Source organism: Girardinichthys multiradiatus, chromosome 5 (genome assembly GCF_021462225.1).
Source record: "Girardinichthys multiradiatus isolate DD_20200921_A chromosome 5, DD_fGirMul_XY1, whole genome shotgun sequence".
Lineage (NCBI taxonomy): Eukaryota > Metazoa > Chordata > Actinopteri > Cyprinodontiformes > Goodeidae > Girardinichthys > Girardinichthys multiradiatus.
Window position 1 is genome coordinate 47112613 of NC_061798.1, and position 18785 is coordinate 47131397.

At 40.3% G+C, this 18785-nt stretch overlaps 1 protein-coding gene across 6 annotated transcripts in view; it reads left to right on the forward strand.

Annotated features, from left to right (window-relative positions):
- Window positions 1–18785, forward strand: part of inpp4b (inositol polyphosphate-4-phosphatase type II B) — a 268417-nt gene that overhangs the window by 140082 nt on the left and 109550 nt on the right. For all 6 annotated transcript variants that reach the window (XM_047365702.1, XM_047365701.1, XM_047365700.1 and 3 more), the window contains one exon: window positions 11343–11448. In XM_047365702.1, the coding sequence (XP_047221658.1) occupies window positions 11343–11448 (106 nt within the window). The remainder of the gene's footprint in view (window positions 1–11342; window positions 11449–18785) is intronic.

An 18785-nucleotide genomic window follows, 5' to 3' on the forward strand; every position in this document is an offset into this window, starting at 1 on the left:
CTTTTCACAGCTTGTTAAAAAGCAGTTATTAAGCTTTCGTAAAATTAGCATTTTTTAAACATTACACTGAAATAGTGTAAGAGATGTTATTGTTTTTCAGACTCTTATGCATGTCAGAAAATCTGCATTTAAAGAAAAAATTATTGTGTAATCTGTGGTCTCAATTTACTTAGATTTCATACAACATTAGAGTTGATCATAAAGTGTTTATTAAGCGAGTGGTGAAGAAGGTCATCATCGTAGTTCACAGTACACTGCATATGTCACCTGTCCACCTACCCCCTCACTTTAACAGTCTTCACTACCTGCACTTATCCAATTCTCATTGATTTACACTTGGCTAATCCTCTGAATGTATGCACACAGCTGAACAGAACCAGCTGAGACATACACACATCCTTTAGAAGTCTTGCATCTTCATTGTTACTGCACCCATATAGAGCAGCTCTGGATTAAATTTTAAAACAGCAGTAATAAGTGTTGTTGAGACTTGTTTCCAGCTCACGGTTGCTTTGGCATGCAGTATATATTTTTGTTAAACAAGGTGATTAACACTCAGTGTTTGCTCTCACCCACTTCATCTGGATCCTAATTCCTACTATAATAATTTGGCACATGAGAGCCCTGCAAACAGCAGTTCAATTCACATATGCGCACTGAAGAAGTTATTACTTGCTCCATGGTCCTTTCCTGAAGCAATTTCAGTGGAAATGATCAGAAACAAAACCTACAGTTTGTCTCCAGCAAATCTTCCAGCAGTGTTCTTGAGCCAAACGTCGTTGCATGTATCATTGTCCTTCTGCTCCGGCTTAGCAAGAAATTAACTATCCATGAAAGCTCAAGTAGAAAATTAAATTCTAAAAAAGGCCAAACTACTATGGAAACCTCTTGGTTCAGTATTAGAATGCACCTTCGGAGAGAAACAAGACTTGTCAAGGCATTTTTCCCATTACAGTTTATTAGCAATAGGATTTCAGTCCATAATAACGTATTATACATACTGGCGTAAACTTTGCAAAAATAATTAAATTTATAGGGATTATCATGATGGTATCACCTCTATTTAGGAAGTTAATCAGCCACTCATCCGCAAATTTCAGGCGTGGAAGAGATTGATTGAGATCCTCAGGGCGCTGGATGTTATGGGCATTCTTGTTTGTACAATACTGCATCAATTTTGGGACGGTGCTGTTGCACTGGCGGACTGGGGAAGGAGGTGCCTCCCTTATTAACGGAGGGGCAGAGTGTTTGTCAATTATAGGGAATCAGACTTCTCAGTCTCTCCAGGAATGTCTATGTCAGCTGTCTTGAGACATGACTCTGGTTCTCCTTGCAACCTGGATTCAGGAGGAGCAATGGTTTAATGAAGGTGCCAATGAACACTGGACCAGCTTTTTACTTTTGTAAGGATAGCTGATGTTACCTGGTGGTTTGATAAACAGGTTTCCTGTTGGACATTGTAGACCACTGTGCTTGTCTCCCTGTTTAGGAATCACTGGTTACAGAACCACATATCAGGAAGTGTTGTCAGAGTATCACATTATTGCAGAAACAGTCAGACTTGCTTCTGGTAAATGTTAAACTTGGACTGACCTTAAGGTTTTTTTTGTTGTTATCATGGTCATTAAGGCAATGTTATGTGCATAAACAAAAGTCTTTATCACATTGATCCTGTGTCTATACAGAAACATCATTTTAGAATCCCCTAATTTCTACTTATACTTATTTACACCATTACAGTATATCAAACTCCCTCCCTTGGCATCTGATCCAACTCATCAGTTAGCGACCTTTCAACAACTCCCTGTTGGTCTTAACCTACATATCCAAGACATAAGGATTGCAGACCTGATGTTATGATTACCATAATCATCCCCTTCAGTGTGTTCTGGTACCAGATACAATTATGAAGATGCATGGTGTTTGCTCAGTCTCTTTTAAGAACAAACCACGGAAAGCATAAAAGTCCATTAAGATCAGGATAGTAATTTCTACTGGTCACGTTCTTCCAGGTTAGATTGTCATCAAGTACATGGGGGACAATAAAGTCCTCACACACACTCCTCAAAAAGAAGGCCATTGGAAACCCTACATGAGGCAACTTAGACAAGGTGCCTTCCAGCAGATCATGGTTCACTTCAGCCTCTCTTTTTTGATTCAGTAGATATTCCCAGAGGTGACTTTTTTGCTTTGCATCCCTTTGCCTATCAATCTAAAAGTAATCAGTACTCTGAAAAAGCATCTTGAAATATTTTTGATTGGCCGATGAAACGGTCTACATGTTGCATACTATTTCCACCTTGCTTCTTATGTGAACAGCTTATCCCAAACTGTTCCCGACAGTGTTTAAGCACCAACATAATGGTAAATGTAGCGTGAAGACTGTTCTCTTCTGGCAAGGATGCAGGAGTTTGTGTGTTGGGGGGTGGTGAGTGGGTGAGTGAGAGAGAGAGAAAAATAAAGAATTGGAGCCAAAGTAAGATACATGCATTAGATTCACAAATTGTGTGCAAATATGACTCTCTCGCTGACATATGTTAGCCCCTGTTCTGCTTACTTCAGTTGAATCTAGGTAGCAAAAACAGAATTTTAACACTGCATACTAGCACTCATCACACTGATGCACTCCAGTCAAATCAGCTTCTTATTAAATATGTGATGCTTGCTTGGCCATTGAACCATAAAATGTCTGTACACACCACTCTGGGAAAATATGTACCTAGATTTTAGGCTGAACATAATTTTACACATTTAAACATGATAAATGCAGTATGTTGCATTCATTTTTAAATGGAGACTTTGTGCTTTTGGGAAATCTCTTTCATGAACTGGAAACCGGGCCAGTCTTTAGGAATATACAGAAAAACAAGCAAGTCAGGAAACAGCTAGCTCAGTGTAACTACAGGGGTCGGAAAATGAAACTGAAACACCTGTCATTTTAGTGTGGGAGGTTTCATGGCTAAATTGGACCAGCCTGGTAGCCAGTCTTCATTGATTGCACATTGCACCAGTAAGAGCAGAGTGTGAAGGTTCAATTAGCAGGGTAAGAGCACAGTTTTGCTCAAAATATTGAAATGCACACAAGATTATGGGTGACATACCAGAGTTCAAAAGAGGACAAATTGTTGGTGCACGTCTTGCTGGCGCATCTGTGACCAAGACAGCAAGTCTTTGTGATGTATCAAGAGCCACGGTATCCAGGGTAATGTCAGCATACCACCAAGAAGGACGAACCACATCCAACAGTATTAACTGTGAACGTAAGAGGAAGCTGTCTGAAAGGGATGTTCGGGTGCTAACCCGGATTGTATCCAACAAACATAAAACCACGGCTGCCCAAATCACGGCAGAATTAAATGTGCACCTCAACTCTCCTGTTTCCACCAGAACTGTCCGTCGGGAGCTCCACAGGGTCAATATACACGGCCGGGCTGCTATAGCCAAACCTTTGGTCACTCATGCCAATGCCAAACGTCGGTTTCAATGGTGCAAGGAGCGCAAATCTTGGGCTGTGGACAATATGAAACATGTATTGTTCTCTGATGAGTCCACCTTTACTGTTTTCCCCACATCCGAGAGAGTTACGGTGTGGAGAAGCCCCAAAGAAGCGTACCACCCAGACTGTTGCATGCCCAGAGTGAAGCATGGGGGTGGATCAGTGATGGTTTGGACTGCCATATCATGGCATTCCCTTGGCCCAATACTTGTGCTAGATGGGCGCGTTACTGCCAAGGACTACCGAAAAATTCTTGAGGACCATGTGCATCCAATGGTTCAAACATTGTATCCTGAAGGTGGTGCCGTGTATCAGGATGACAATGCACCAATACACACAGCAAGACTGGTGAAAGATTGGTTTGATGAACATGAAAGTGAAGTTGAACATCTCCCATGGCCTGCACAGACACCAGATCTAAATATTATTGAGCCACTTTGGGGTGTTTTGGAGGAGCGAGTCAGGAAACGTTTTCCTCCACCAGTATCACGTAGTGACCTGGCCACTATCCTGCAAGAAGAATGGCTTAAAATCCCTCTGACCACTGTGCAGGACTTGTATATGTCATTCCCAAGACGAATTGACGCTGTATTGGCTGCAAAAGGAGGCCCTACACCATACTAATAAATTATTGTGGTCTAAAACCAGGTTTCAGTTTCATTGTCCAAACCCTGTATCTGTAAGTAGTTATAATATTTGAGTCCATTCTTAATTTGCTTAACATGCGCTAACTGCTAAGACATATAAAGGATCAATCATGTCTTAAAAAGATCAGGACCACCAGGATTACTCCTGTCTTGTGTCCTAACATCAGTCCTCAATGAAAACTAACCAGCGCTATAAATAGTTCACCCATCCAGCTTTATGTAGGTCAAGATTCACATCTACAGTTGCGCTGTTACACTTCAAGCTTGTAGTACTCTTGCTGGCATGTATAATCTTGGCAGTGTTTCTATCCTTTATCTCTCGCTGTTTCTATCCTAAAGGCAATATGCAGCTTCAAGGTGCTTTGATGGAATAACAGTTCTAATGCCAAGAATCACAACAGAATACAGCATAGTTTTCTCCATTCTCTGGATATTTTCAGTGTCTTCAGCATTTTAGCAAAAGGGAGGGAAGTTGCAAGTGGTGTTTAGATTAATTTCTGTGGCTGTCAGGTGTTTTCCTTTGAGAGTCTTCGCGAGGAAAAACCAGCTGACGACCACAGAAGTATCCTTGCTTTGATTTCTTTGTTTTTCCGGACTCAGGGGGTACTAAATTAGAACCTTTTGAAAAGTATGTTTGTCTTTACCTTGGCATCACATTTAAGATTTATTTACATCAGAGTAAAATGGAAGCCTGGGCTTTGGTCTGTTTTTATACTGTATTGTCATTATTATCGGTCCTAGCAAATATTTACTGGAGAATCAACAAAAGTGTATGGAATACAATGCTATGGAAGACACATTTGACATGGTAGTGCTGAGTTTTCTCTTAAATGTCACCTTAATGCTACAGATGGGTGCATTTGTCCAAATCAATTAAACTGTGAAAGAACAGGACTGAAAGAACTTTCCCTTAGTTTCTTTCTACCAAAAAGGAAAAACTTTTTTAATCTTTTAAAGTGGTCTTTTTTATTTTTTTGTTCGTTAAAGTGGTCTTGATCAATAGTTCTCTTGTTCAGTCAGGTCCTTTGTACCTGACCATCGCAGCATAAAGTGCAGTATGTGCTTAAAACATAACTGAATAAATGGAGGACGAAAGGAAGTCAAGCCCAAAAAAAGTATCTCAAGCTGAAAAACTAAAAGTCTAACAAAGACCTGGCATGGGGCATGAGAGATGCATCATACTGTATTTGATCATTTATTCTATGCAAAGTTTTAAGTTAATAGCTCTTTAGGAATCACCTTGTTGGAGCAAAAATATTTTATTTCCCTGTCACACTGTGTTATCTTTAAGATATTTGTAGATTTAGCTAAAGAGATTAGAATAAAATCATGCTTTTTTAACAGGTTGTTGGTAACAAACAGCCCTTAGACCCAATGTAAAGATAAGCTTCAGAAGCTTGAAGAAATGTTGGTCAAGACCAATTTATTAGCCTGTGATCTAAATCGGACAGATTGTTCTGATCAGCTATGACCAGTAAAACAATGAAAGATTATTTTCTGCTCTTTAAAAAAATATCCACTTTTTTATATGTAAATGCACATAGAAAATGTGTTTGATGGCTTTTTGTCTTGAGTTTTAAGAAAAATCAAATAAAGCTAAGCACAGATGTTTTGATACATAAAGAGGGATATTCAATTTTTCATTTTCTTTATTTGTTTTTAAACCTCTGCCAATACTGATATTGGCCAATAATTTCCTTTGTAATCTTGAAAGATAAAAGATCAGTATTCAAAATATTGTTTTCTTTCTAGCCTTGCTCCAGTGAAGAATCATTTATTTCAATAAGGAGCAAAGCAAAGTCACACCACTGCGCAAGAGAGGATGGAAAATAACAGCAGAGTTAAGCATCTTGTATTAGCGATTACCATGGTTTGCACGGCTAATATTACTAAAAAAACATATTGCGTTTATAGGATTCTGCTATTAGTGCAGAACAATCTAGTCCAGGTTTGAAGTGTCGAAGTACTGTAGTTTTGGAGCAGGATGAGTTTTAATGAAGTCCAGAAGGGGAAAAAAATGATATGGCCCCTTATTAAACTTTCACAAATCAAATAAGGCTGAAACAAATCCAAAATGTTGTTTACAAGATTTGCAATTTGTGTAGAACAATCTAGTCTGGGTTGAACGTAAGTATTGTAGTTTTTAAGTTGGAGCAGATAAAAAATGCTCAAGGTAATGAAAAATGAGGTGGAATTGCCCTATAACTGTTTCCAAAATCGGAGGCGTCATCCAGAAGCCAACTTTAGCTGGGTGACCAGCCTAGGCATGCTAGCCACTAGCCTCTTTAATGCAATCGCCAGCTTCTCCAATGCAATTGCCCGCCTCTACAATGCTATCTCTAGCCTCTCCAGTGCTATTGCCAGCTTCTCCAATATCACCAGCCTCTCCAATGCTAATGCCAGCCTCTCCAATGCAATGGCCAGCCTCTCCAATATCACAGCCTCTCTAGAGTTATCTCCAGCCTATCCACTGCAATTGCCTGCCTCTCCAATGCAATTGCCCACCTCTCTAATGCTACCTCCAACCTATCCAATGCAATTGCTAGCCTCTCCGATGCTATCTCTAGCCTGTCCATAGCTAATGCAAGTGAGGACTCATTGGCCACTCATTAACGGCACCCGTCTATTATTAATCAGATCAATAGCTGGCTTTGGAATGGATATAGCCTCCTGCATCAAGGACATAGCCACCGCTATGTGTGAAATAGTCTAAATTCTGGCACTAATACTACACCATATGGATGAACCACAGACATGTCTTATCATGTTGAAGAAAATACATTTTTCTTTTAAACTTTTTATTCCTCTTCTCTGACTGACAGGAAGGAAGCTTTAAATGACACAGACTTTAGGGTTAGGTCGACTGATCTCTGGTTTACCAATGTGTTTCAAGGGAATTAAAAAGAAAATCATGCTAAGATTTGAGCCTACTGCCTTCATCAGAACATGAACAAGCATGGAGAGCAGTTGCTTTTATACACATAGGGTATTAATTGACAAGGTTCAAATTACTTTTTGCAAAATGTTCACTAGTACATTATCGTAAAGTTAGGTTCTTTATAGGATTTGAGAAAATATTTTAGGTGGTACTTTGTTTTTGTTTCAACAGACATTCAACCTGATAAAAAGTTTAAAAATTGAAAACATCATTTAAAAAATCTTACTGATACTTGAAATATCTAATTCTGAGTCTTGTTTACTCAACTACAGCTTCCACACTGAAGAATGTTGTTGCACTTGTAACCTGTCAGCTCTAATGTGTGGTGTGTTTAGGATTCGGTTCAGATTTTGAGTTTCTGCCCAGCCAGTCACCGGTCAGGGCCAGACAAGGTGAAATTCAGCCACCAGTTGATTTGTATTTATAATCCCTTTATTTTCTGATGGATTTGAAACTATACCTTCATCCAAGAACATGTTGCACTTTTTTATTTATGGTTGACATTTGTTATTTTAATTGTTAAATCAAGAACAAGATTTACACAGATGAGCTTTATGTTTCATAACTCTAAAGGGGAAAAAAATCAGAACAGGGCGAAATTGAGAAAGTTAGTCCTTAAACAAAACCAGAAATCCATACCAGCCAGTAGAAGCCTAATGGAGCGTCTCTAGTCAAGACCACATAAAAAAAGATCAGAGTTCTGGCACCCTAAAAGCAAAATCGAAAAACTGAATTAAGATTTGTTCCCTCTTGATTTGGTTAAGTCATTTAGTTTAAGTACATTTGTGTTAAATAAGCCACATTCAGCATAATTTATCGTGGAGTTCTTTCTCAATCATCTGCCAAATGCTGCATCACTGCTTATTTACTGCTCTTTGGAATGAATAGACACATCTGCCTTGTAGGGCTTCTCAGATTTGTTTGTAAAATTCATTCTTATGGAGATTACAGCAAAATGTGCAGGCTGTCATTAGTCTTCCCGTCATATTTTAACGACCGTCTATGTGAGTTTACTGGGAAAATGTATTTCAGCTTTTATATTGTTGCACAGATGCAGCACATTCTGTTTTTGGAAATGATTCAAGTGAAGGTTTAGGAAGAAGAACATTTACAGTGATGTAAATGACTCGTCAAACCTTAGAAAAGGTTATTTTAAATAAATAATAAATAAATAAATCACTTTGCATCTTATGCTGCTTAATAGTTTCGTAAGTTGCAAGTAAAGCTTTCAAAAGAAAATAACTGTTGAATGTAAGACGCTTCTCTGAAAGTTAATTATTTTTTAATTGTGGCAAATTCATAGCAGAGATTTTAAACGCATTATTTTTGTCACTCGAACAAAGCTGTCTGATTAAGTGTTGTGATAAAAAGAGATCCCGGGCCAATTAGATTTAAGAGGAAAATGGACTTGGAGGGAGAGAACAATCTGCAGATTTGTCTCCATGCCAGCTCCGACAGATGGAAAGAGCAGCGGAAACAGGGGAGGGGAGAATGGGCTTCGATTTTAACTAACGCTCCTGTCAGGCCCCTATAACGTTTTTTCTGAGGCAAAACTGTATTTAAAAGAAGGGTTATTGCTGCACAGCAGTCATGTTTTCAGGGAGTCTCTGTCTTTTATTTTAGCAGTGTTTGTTCTGTGATCCTGCTGCATGGTGACTGAACTAAATCAAACAATCTCTGCCCCTTCCACAGTTCTTTTTCTCAGCAGAGGTAATATTTACAGATAGCATTTGAGCAGGTGTTTAGTTTATATTTGTGTCTCTCAAAGGCATGTTGTTAGACAGACATTATGAAAAGGGCTGTCCTTTATTTTTTCATTAATCCATTTAATATAATTTTTGCATTCTTTTGCACAGCACAATGTAACATGTAAATAAAGATTTGCACTTCAAAGTATGGAATATATGTATAAAGTACCACCTTAAACATGACAAAAATAAAAACATTAAGTCTCTATTTTCATGCATTTACAGATAAGAAAGGTCTGAGTATTCATTATGTGTTACATGATGGAACTGGAAGGAAGTTTAAACAGACTTCAGTTCAGTTCTTGCATGACTGCAACTCGTAAGGAAGAGGAATCTGTTTCTATTACTTAAAATGAAAGGATGGAAACTATAACATTTCAATGGTTCAGGTTGGATCTGTTTAAATCATTTTAATAATTTTAATTTTAACTATCAAGATAATAATAATAATATTTATTATTATCCCATTTTCCACATGTTTCCCTTTAACAGCAAACTAAAACAAACAACCAAGATGAAAAACGAAAAATAACAAACCAACAAGTCTTTAAACAGTCACGAACGTTTTGTTTATTTGTGATTGTCTTTGTTCACTTGCACTCTTTCACTCATCACTCAATAAAAACAGAAATAATAAAAATTATAATTTAATATATTTAATAACTGTATGCATTATTCAGTTTCCCTAAATAATGGTGTCTGATTCATGCAAAATCATGCACACAATAAAATGTGATTAAAATTGGATTGAAGTAAAAGTGATTTGGTTGACTGCTCGAAGTGTGCACATTAACACACATTTACAGAATTCATCAATCAAACGTTTCCACACACACTTCAAGGGAAAGCGGAACAAATAGACCAGGTATCTCACTTTGTAGACTGCATTCAACAGCTTTAAAACAGAAACGTATGGTGCCCATGTCTTTACTGTTGGCTCATTGGTAGCTTCAGGGTGTCTTCTCTTCAGATTCTCATCATGCATGACTCTTACAGTGAACCTTACAGTGTATCCGAACACACTGGTTGTTGTTGCCTATCTTCTACTTCCTGACTTTAGACCACTTTTGCTTCTAAAAACCTCTATAACCAGGCTCATATGACAAAGAATCAAAAGCTTCATCCGCCATGTTTGTTTGGAAACTTTTCATCAGACGAAGCCATCCAATGACCAAAGGCAAACATTTCTGATGTGCCCAGTAAGCGCAGATGCATAAAAGCAACTCTGAAGCATGGGAACTCTACTCACATACAGCGATTGGGTGGATATAGTTGTAAATTCTGGTCAAAAGTTAAAGAAATCAAAAAAATAAAATCTCTTAAAGTTGATGTGTTAGTATTATGGTGGATGTCATCCCCCTAATCTTGAAGAAATTCTTTATGTCGGAATGAGGGGAGAATTTCATTAGTGGATTGTGGCAGTGTAGATGCCACCATCCTCCCTCCGAAGGACTGTCACTGAGTGTGATGCATGTTAATCTCCATTTCCTTGATTATGTGTGGGTACATATGGTCAAAGTCGGGGTGACTTTCTATTCTCGGTCTTCGGCTTTGCAATGGTGTGAGAAAGGATGAGGAAACACGGAGGGGAGCACAGGAATAAACACCTAGACGGGTGTCTGGCGAGGGACAAAGATTAGATTTAGAAAGCAGCCAATGTTATTTTCTCCACTTTGAGACTGCTGTAAGACATTAAGCACTAACTGAAGCTCTCCATGTCCCACTGCAGAGATACTTTTTCCTGCGACTACCTCCTCCTGCTCCCAGTCCTCCATTCATTCACAATGCTTCCTTCCGTCTGTCCTCTTTTCTCCTGCGTGTGTTTAAAAACTTTTTCCTTGTGCCTCATCAAGATGGATTAGCCTCGAAAGGATCCCTTCTGTTTCTATCACCGTTCCTACTTTTTTTTCCTCCTCGGGCAGTCATGTGTCATTTCTCCTCCCTCCCATCAGACCGCTGGCTGGCACACAGCAGCCAACATTTTCTCCAGCTGGAGTGGAATTGAGCACATTAAGGATGGGTCTTTTAAAGTGATCAGACTTGCTGCCGTCATGCGGAGGGGCCATTTTTCTTCATTTTAAAGCCTCTGTCTCCTTGCCAATACTATAGATTTTCTATCATCTCCTTAATCACAAGTTCTGTGATTGGAAAAGTGATTGGCCAGGCTGTTCTACAGTACCTAAAAAGGTCTAGTCATCTCTGTTGAGCACATATTAGGCCACCATTTGAGCAGTAAGATAAAATGTTATCTCCCTCCCCTCCGTGTAAACTTCTCGACTTTATTCTGTACGCAGACTTTTTTGTACAATCTGTCAGGTAAAGAAATCCCATGGCAAGTACCTGTGTTTGCTGCTGCATTTTAATTCAACAAGCTTTATAATTGTACCAACCTGTTCAAGGCTAAATGTAAGCCAGAATATTACGTCTTCCAAGCCTGATCGCTGTCTAGCAGTTAGAGGTAATGATCTTTAAACTAAAACCTTACTGCATGTGTTTGTTCTCAACATCTTCAGGTCCTCAGATGGTGTCTGTACAGCCGGAACAGTGGTAGTGAGTCATCTGAAGATGGGGGAGATGGAGGAGGCTGACCACATCGCCACTGACACATCGTCACAGAAGGTACAGCACACCCTAAACCCAAGATATGTAAAAAGCCTGAAAATAAATGTATTGCTGTTGTTTAATGTCACATAGCAAATCTTTGAACATTTACATTTTTGATTTGGGCACATTTTTCAATAGAGAAAAAGATCAGCAGTCAAGATATATTAGTTTTTTATTTACGAAATCACCACTGCAATGCTTAGTGTCCCCTATATCAATCCCAAAGCAAAAAAATATAACTAAAGCATTTTGTCTTTATTTTATTTTGTAAAGGTAATAAGAGTGTCTGGTAACCCATAGTTAGTAATTTATGGCTTTTTGTTTTCTCAGGGTAAAAATATGACATTACAAAGAAGCCAATTTCTCTTAGCCACTTGTTAAAGACAAGACAGAATGTCATTGGATTGAAACACATGTGTGTTGCTCTCCCAAAGTAAGACAACAGGAACAAGAAAACTGCTACTTCAATTCAATTCAAAAATACTTTATTAATCCCAAAGGGAAATTAATGTTGTTATAGCTAATATTATTCAGGTTTCCTCAAAGAACCGTTGTAGATGCTGATGGCTGTGGGCAGGAAGGATCTCCTGTAGCGCTCCGTCTTACAGCAGATCTGAAGAAGCCTCTGACTGAAGACACTCTGTTGTTGTAGGACAGTCTCATGAAGAGGATGCTCAGGGTTCTCCATAATGTTCTTCATTTTATGAAGAATCCGTCTTTCCACAATGATCTCCAGAGGTTCCAGAGGAGTCCCCAAGCAAATCAGGTTGGATTGTATTAAATGCACTGGAGAAATCAAAGAACATGATCCTCATAGTGCTGCTGGCTTTGTCCAGATGACAGTGGGTTTGTTGAAGCAGGTGTATGATGCCTAAACTTGCCTAAACCTGTCCATTTCTGCAGTTAGAGCAATAAATAAAATGTTTTAAAAAACTGCAATAATGAAAAACAAGGCTGGATGAGAACCCAATTTCATCTTGCCACTCACCCAGTAAGGAAGATGGTAAAGGAGATTAAAAAAAAAAAAACCTCAATGTCATTGTTAGAGAACTGCAGCACAGAGTGGCATTTTGGAGTCACCAAGTCTCAATAACAACCATCAGACACTAGATAAAAGGAAAAAGACGTATCTGTCCTAACATCAGAAATTCCAACATATGGAGATTGTTAACCTCTACTGAGACTTTAACTGGAAATGTTTGTTCTGGTCTGTTGAGACTAAGATTGAGCTTTATGAACAAATGCTGAATATGTGTAAAGGCGTCTCATGCCTACTGTTGAGTACGGTGGAGGATCCGTGATACTGTTTTCTTCCAAATGTCCTTCTTAGAGTCTTTGGCAACATGAAACACAAGTGAAAATGGGTCATAAGTGAGTCTTTCAGGAGGGTAATGATCCAAAACAACACAGAAAATTTTCACTGTACACAAAACGAATTGTCTTCCGTGGTTATTTCAGTCCCCGTACCTAAATCTCATAGAAAACATGTTGGTTGGGTGCAGAGAAGAGAACAACATTGTTTTCTCAAAATAAAGGTCAGATTTAAAAAAAAAATTACTATCCTACTGCAATAAAAGCTGTATTTATTTTAAGAGTTTTTTACACATCTTTATTAGCGGCCATAAAGTGTGAAGAGCACTTTGAAGGATCGAGTTATTTGGCAAAGTATGAGTGTCTGCATATCAGATCCCCTCTGCTTTTCCTGGGATTAGACTAGCACAGATCATACTCTCCAGTAAGATTAAAGAAATTTAAGTGAACCCTAATGAGCATTTAAATGGTGTGTGGATGTTTAATGTCTGTTAACATGTTTGTGCATTTACATTCTGATTTTATCTGTGTTCCAGTTCTTTGTTTATTGGAACATAAATATATCCTGGATGTTGCTTTTGTGCAGCCACCGCACTAATTATCTGCTCTAATCCTATTCACTGCTCAGCGTTTAACTGACGTTCAGTTGTGACTCAAACGATCAGGGAGGAGAAAGAGGAAGAGCAAGTGTTCTTCCTCAGAGTTTGACAATGAATTCATTAAGTTGAATGTTCTCCTATTTCACTCAATTTTATTCTGCACATTAATATAAAGTGCATGTTAAAAGCCTTCAGCTGATTCAAAATGCTGCAGCAAGAGTTCATATTTCCCCTATTTTAGCTTCCCTTCATTGGCTCCCTGTTAAATCCAGAATAGAATTTAAAATTCTCCTCCTCACATATAAAGCCCTTAATGATCTAGCTCCATCATACATCAGAGATCTGATTGTTCCATATGTTCCTAACAGAGCACTTTGTTCTCAGACTGCAGGGGTACTGGTGGTTCCTAGAGTCTCTAGAAGTAGAATGGGAGGCAGATCCTTTAGTTATCAGGCTCCTCTCCTGTGGAACCAGCTCCCAGTTTTAGTCCGTGAGGCAGACACCCTGTCTACTTTTAAGGCTAGGCTTAAAACTTTCCTTTTTGATAAAGCTTATAGTTAGAGTGGCTTAGGTTATCCTGAGCTATCTTTGTAGTTATGCTGCTATAGGCTTAGACAGCTGGAGGACATAATGACCACTTTCACCCTCTTCGCTACATTCTCACACTACTCTCTAATTCTGCATTATTTGCTGTTATTTCAGTTTTTAACTTTATGTTCTCCCTCTTTTCTCTTCCTGGAAGCTACACCTGGCCTGACTCTGTGTCTACCTGTAACACCTTTCTGGAGAGGGGCAACATCCAAGCTTCTGCTGGCAACAACTTAATGCTCACCTTCTACAGATGATCCATTCTGCCCTGTCTTTTAGTGTTTAACCTTTTCTCTCTCCTACTGACTGAGCTTCTACTGTGACTAACTCTATGTGCTCTCTTTCAGACTCTAACCTTGAAAACTGGTTCAGAGTTTATCTGTTCTTTCTTTCTAGGACAAACAACTAAAGGAGCTACATCCATTAACATTTACTTTTCCTTCCCATAGAAAGTACTCCTGGATCAGTGCTTCTTTGTTCTCTTTGTGTCTCTGATCTGTTCTCTCAAACCCCCAGTCGGTCGTGGCAGATGGCTGCTCACACTGAGCCTGGTTCTCCTGGAGGTTTCTTCCGGTTAAAAGGGAGTTTTTCCTCTCCACTGTCGCTACATGCATGCTCAGTATGAGGGATTGCTGCAAAGTCAACACCAGTGACTGTCCACTGTCTCTACATGCTCATCCAGGAGGAGTGAATGCTGCAAGTCACTGACTGGATGCAATCTGCTGGGTTTCCTTAGACAGAAAAACTTTTTATCCAATTTGAATAAATAACTGAATCTGACTGCACTGTTCAATTGTTAGGATTAATTGGAATGTATGTACCGGACTTTTGTGAAGTGTCTTGAGACAACATGTGTTGTGAATTGGCGCAATATGAATAAACTGAATTTAATTCAATGTTGCTTTAGAGACAACATGCTTAAATGTTAGAGAAACAACTTTCATGATGCATCTGATGTACTTTCATCACAGTGTTGCAACATACAGGGGTTGGACAATGAAACTGAAACTGTCATTTTAGTGTGGGAGGTTTCATGGCTAAATTGGACCAGCCTGGTAGCCAGTCTTCATTGATTGCACATTGCACCAGTAAGAGCAGAGTGTGAAGGTTCAATTAGCAGGGTAAGACCACAGTTTTGCTCAAAATATTGAAATGCACACAACATTATGGGTGACATACCAGAGTTCAAAAGAGGACAAATTGTTGGTGCACGTCTTGCTGGCGCATCTGTGACCAAGACAGCAAGTCTTTGTGATGTATCAAGAGCCACGATATCCAGGGTAATGTCAGCAAACCACAAAGAAGGACGAACCACATCCAACAGGATTAACTGTGGACGCAAGAGGAAGCTGTCTGAAAGGGATGTTCGGGTGCTAACCCGGATTGTATCCAAAAAACATAAAACCACGGCTGCCCAAATCACGGCAGAATTAAATGTGCACCTCAACTCTCCTGTTTCCACCAGAACTGTCCATCGGGAGCTCCACAGGGTCAATATACACGGCCGGGCTGCTATAGCCAAACCTTTGCTCACTCATGCCAATGCCAAACATCGGTTTCAATGGTGCAAGGAGCGCAAATCTTGGGCTGTGGACAATATGAAACATGTATTGTTCTCTGACGAGTCCACCTTTACTGTTTTCCCCACATCAGGGAGAGTTACGGTGTGGAGAAGCCCCAAAGAAGCTGTTGCATGCCCAGAGTGAAGCATGGGGGTGGATCAGTGATGGTTTGGACTGCCATATCGTGGCATTCCCTTGGCCCAATACTTGTGCTAGATGGCCGCGTCACTGCCAAGGACTACCGAACCATTCTTGACGACCATGTGCATCCAATGGTTCAAACATTGTATCCTGAAGGCGGTGCCGTGTATCAGGATGACAATGCACCAATACACACAGCAAGACTGGTGAAAGATTGGTTTGATGAACATGAAAGTGAAGTTGAACATCTCCCATGGCCTGCACAGTCACCAGATCTAAATATTATTGAGCCACTTTGGGGTGTTTTGGAGGAGCGAGTCAGGAAACGTTTTCCTCCACCAGTATCACGTAGTGACCTGGCCACTATCCTGCAAGAAGAATGGCTTAAAATCCCTCTGACCACTGTGCAGGACTTGTATATGTCATTCCCAAGACAAATTGATGCTGTATTGGCCGCAAAAGGAGGCCCTACACCATACTAATAAATTATTGTGGTCTAAAACCAGGTTTCAGTTTCATTGTCCAAACCCTGTATCTGTAAGTAGTTATAATATTTGAGTCCATTCTTAATTTGCTTAACATGCGCTAACTGCTAAGACATATAAAGGATCAATCATGTCTTAAAAAGATCAGGACCACCAGGATTACTCCTGTCTTGTGTCCTAACATCAGTCCTCAATGAACCCCTGTATAGACCTGCAGTTCATGCCTGCTGTCAGTAAGCTGTTGCACTTTGCGTGTGTGTGTGTGTGTGTGTGTGTGTGTGTGTGTGTGTGTGTGTGTGTATGTCTGTCTTACATAATTGACCAAGGGCTTCTGCACGGTTGACTGACTTAGCTTTGCCCACCCTTGTTGCTGGTGCAGGGAGGGTCCCTGCCAGGCTTCAGAGTGTCACCGGCAATCTGCCCATGCCTTCTTGATGATGTGTTGGCATGTGTGAGTGTGTGTGTGCGTGTGTTGTCACAGCACATTTCCGCCTGTGAGCACTGTTTCCGTTGTTGCAGAGGAACAAGGGAAGGGATATGACATCATTGAAGGCTTGATGTAGATGAAAAAAAGAGCCTTCAGAGAGGGAGACAGAGAATTATTGAGGAGAATACAGAAGCAACTTAAAGTCAAGATAAGAGACAGCAAGGAGGTGTACAAGAGGAAGCTGGAGAACAAGCTCCAGCAAAACAATATCAGAGATGTGTGGACAGGGATGAAGAAGATCACAGGCTTCAAGCAGAAGGATGATCGAACCGATGGAGGTCTGAACAGAGCCAATGAACTGAACACATTCTTCAATAGGTTCAGTTCAGAAACAAGCTTCGCATCCTCCTCTCCTGCTCACAGCCAAACAGACATCCCACCTTCCTTTGACCCACAAGACCCACAGCTGTCCAGTAACACCTCACATTTTTTATCTTCCACCTCAGCCCTAGACCCTTCTGCTTCTACATGTTTGCCTTCAACCATATCAGAAGATGCTGATGCTTCCTTTGCTTCCCCCTTCCACCTGTGTGTCTCAAGAAGTCAGGTGAAGAGACAGCTGGAGAGACTGAATAGGAATAAGGCTGCATGTCCAGATCATGTCAGCCCTAGAGTCCTGAAGGCCTGTGCAGAGCAGCTCTGTGGGATTCTGCAGCACCTCTTCAACCTTAGCCTGGCCCAGATGAAGGTTCCAGTGTTGTGGAAGACCTCCTGTCTTGTTCCGGTACCAAAGAAAACTCACCCATCAGTCCTCAATGACTATAGACCTGTTGCCCTGACTTCTCACATCATGAAGGTCCTAGAGAGACTCCTGTTGGCCCACCTGAGTAAGCAAACAGTAAACCATCAGGACCTCCTTCAGTTTGCTTATCGCTGTGGAGTTGGAGTTGAAGATGCCATCATACACCTGCTTCAACAAAACCACTGTCATCTGGACAAAGCCAGCAGCACTGTGAGGATCATGTTCTTTGATTTCTCCAGTGCATTTAATACAATCCAACCTCATTTGCTTTGTCAGAAACTCCAGAAGACTCAGGTGGAGGCCTCAACAATCTCCTGGATCAAAGACTACCTGACAAACAGACCACAGTTTGTGGGACTGAAGGGTTGTGAGTCTAACCAGGTAGTCAGCAGCACAGGAGCACCACAGGGGACTGTACTCTCACCATTCCTTTTCACTCTGTACACCTCAGACTTCCAGTACAAGACAGACTCCTGTCATCTGCAGAAATACTCAGATGATTCTGCAGTCGTGGGGTGGATCAGAGATGGACAAGAAGCTGAGTACAGGAAGGTGGTGGACTGCTTTGTGGCATGGTGTAGAAACAATCATCTCATTTTGAACGTGACCAAAACAAAGGAGATAATTGTAGATTTTAAGAGAAACAGGAATAAGTCAAAAACAATTTCCATCATGGGAGAAGAAGTGGAGGTGGTGGAGGAGTATAAATACCTCAGTGTTCACCTGGACAACAGACTAGAGTGGTGATGCAACTGTGAAGCCATCTACAAGAAGGGACAGAGCAGACTGTACTTCTTGAGGAAGCTTAGGTCCTTTGGTGTTTGCAGCAAGATGCTGCATATCTTCTATAAGTCTGTTGTGGAGAGTGTGATCTCTTCTACCATCATCTCCTGGGGAAGTAGCATCAGAGCCAGGAACTTAAATCCAGGAATTTTTAAAGGTTATATTCAGGGATAATCTTTATGATACCCTTTGTAATGTAAAAAATTTAATTGCTTTTGTGCTGCAGAGCCAGGAAGCAGCATCAGAGCCAGGAACTTAAAAAAGCTCAACAAGCTGATAAAAAAGGCTGGCTCTGTTCTGGGGACTCCTCTGGAACCTCTGGAGATCATTGTGGAAAGACGGATTCTTCATAAAATGAAGAACATTATGGAGAACCCTGAGCATCCTCTTCATGAGACTGTCCTACAACAACAGAGTGTCTTCAGTCAGAGGCTTCTTCAGATCTGCTGTAAGACGGAGCGCTACAGGAGATCCTTCCTGCCCACAGCCATCAGCATCTACAACGACTCTTTGAAGAAACCTTCATAATGAGCTACAACAACATTTAATTTCCCTTCGGGATTAATAAAGTATTTTTGAATTGAATCGAATTGAATGAAGTTTCTGCACACACTTCATGCGCTTGTTGGGTATTTATTGGGATTGGGGAGGGCT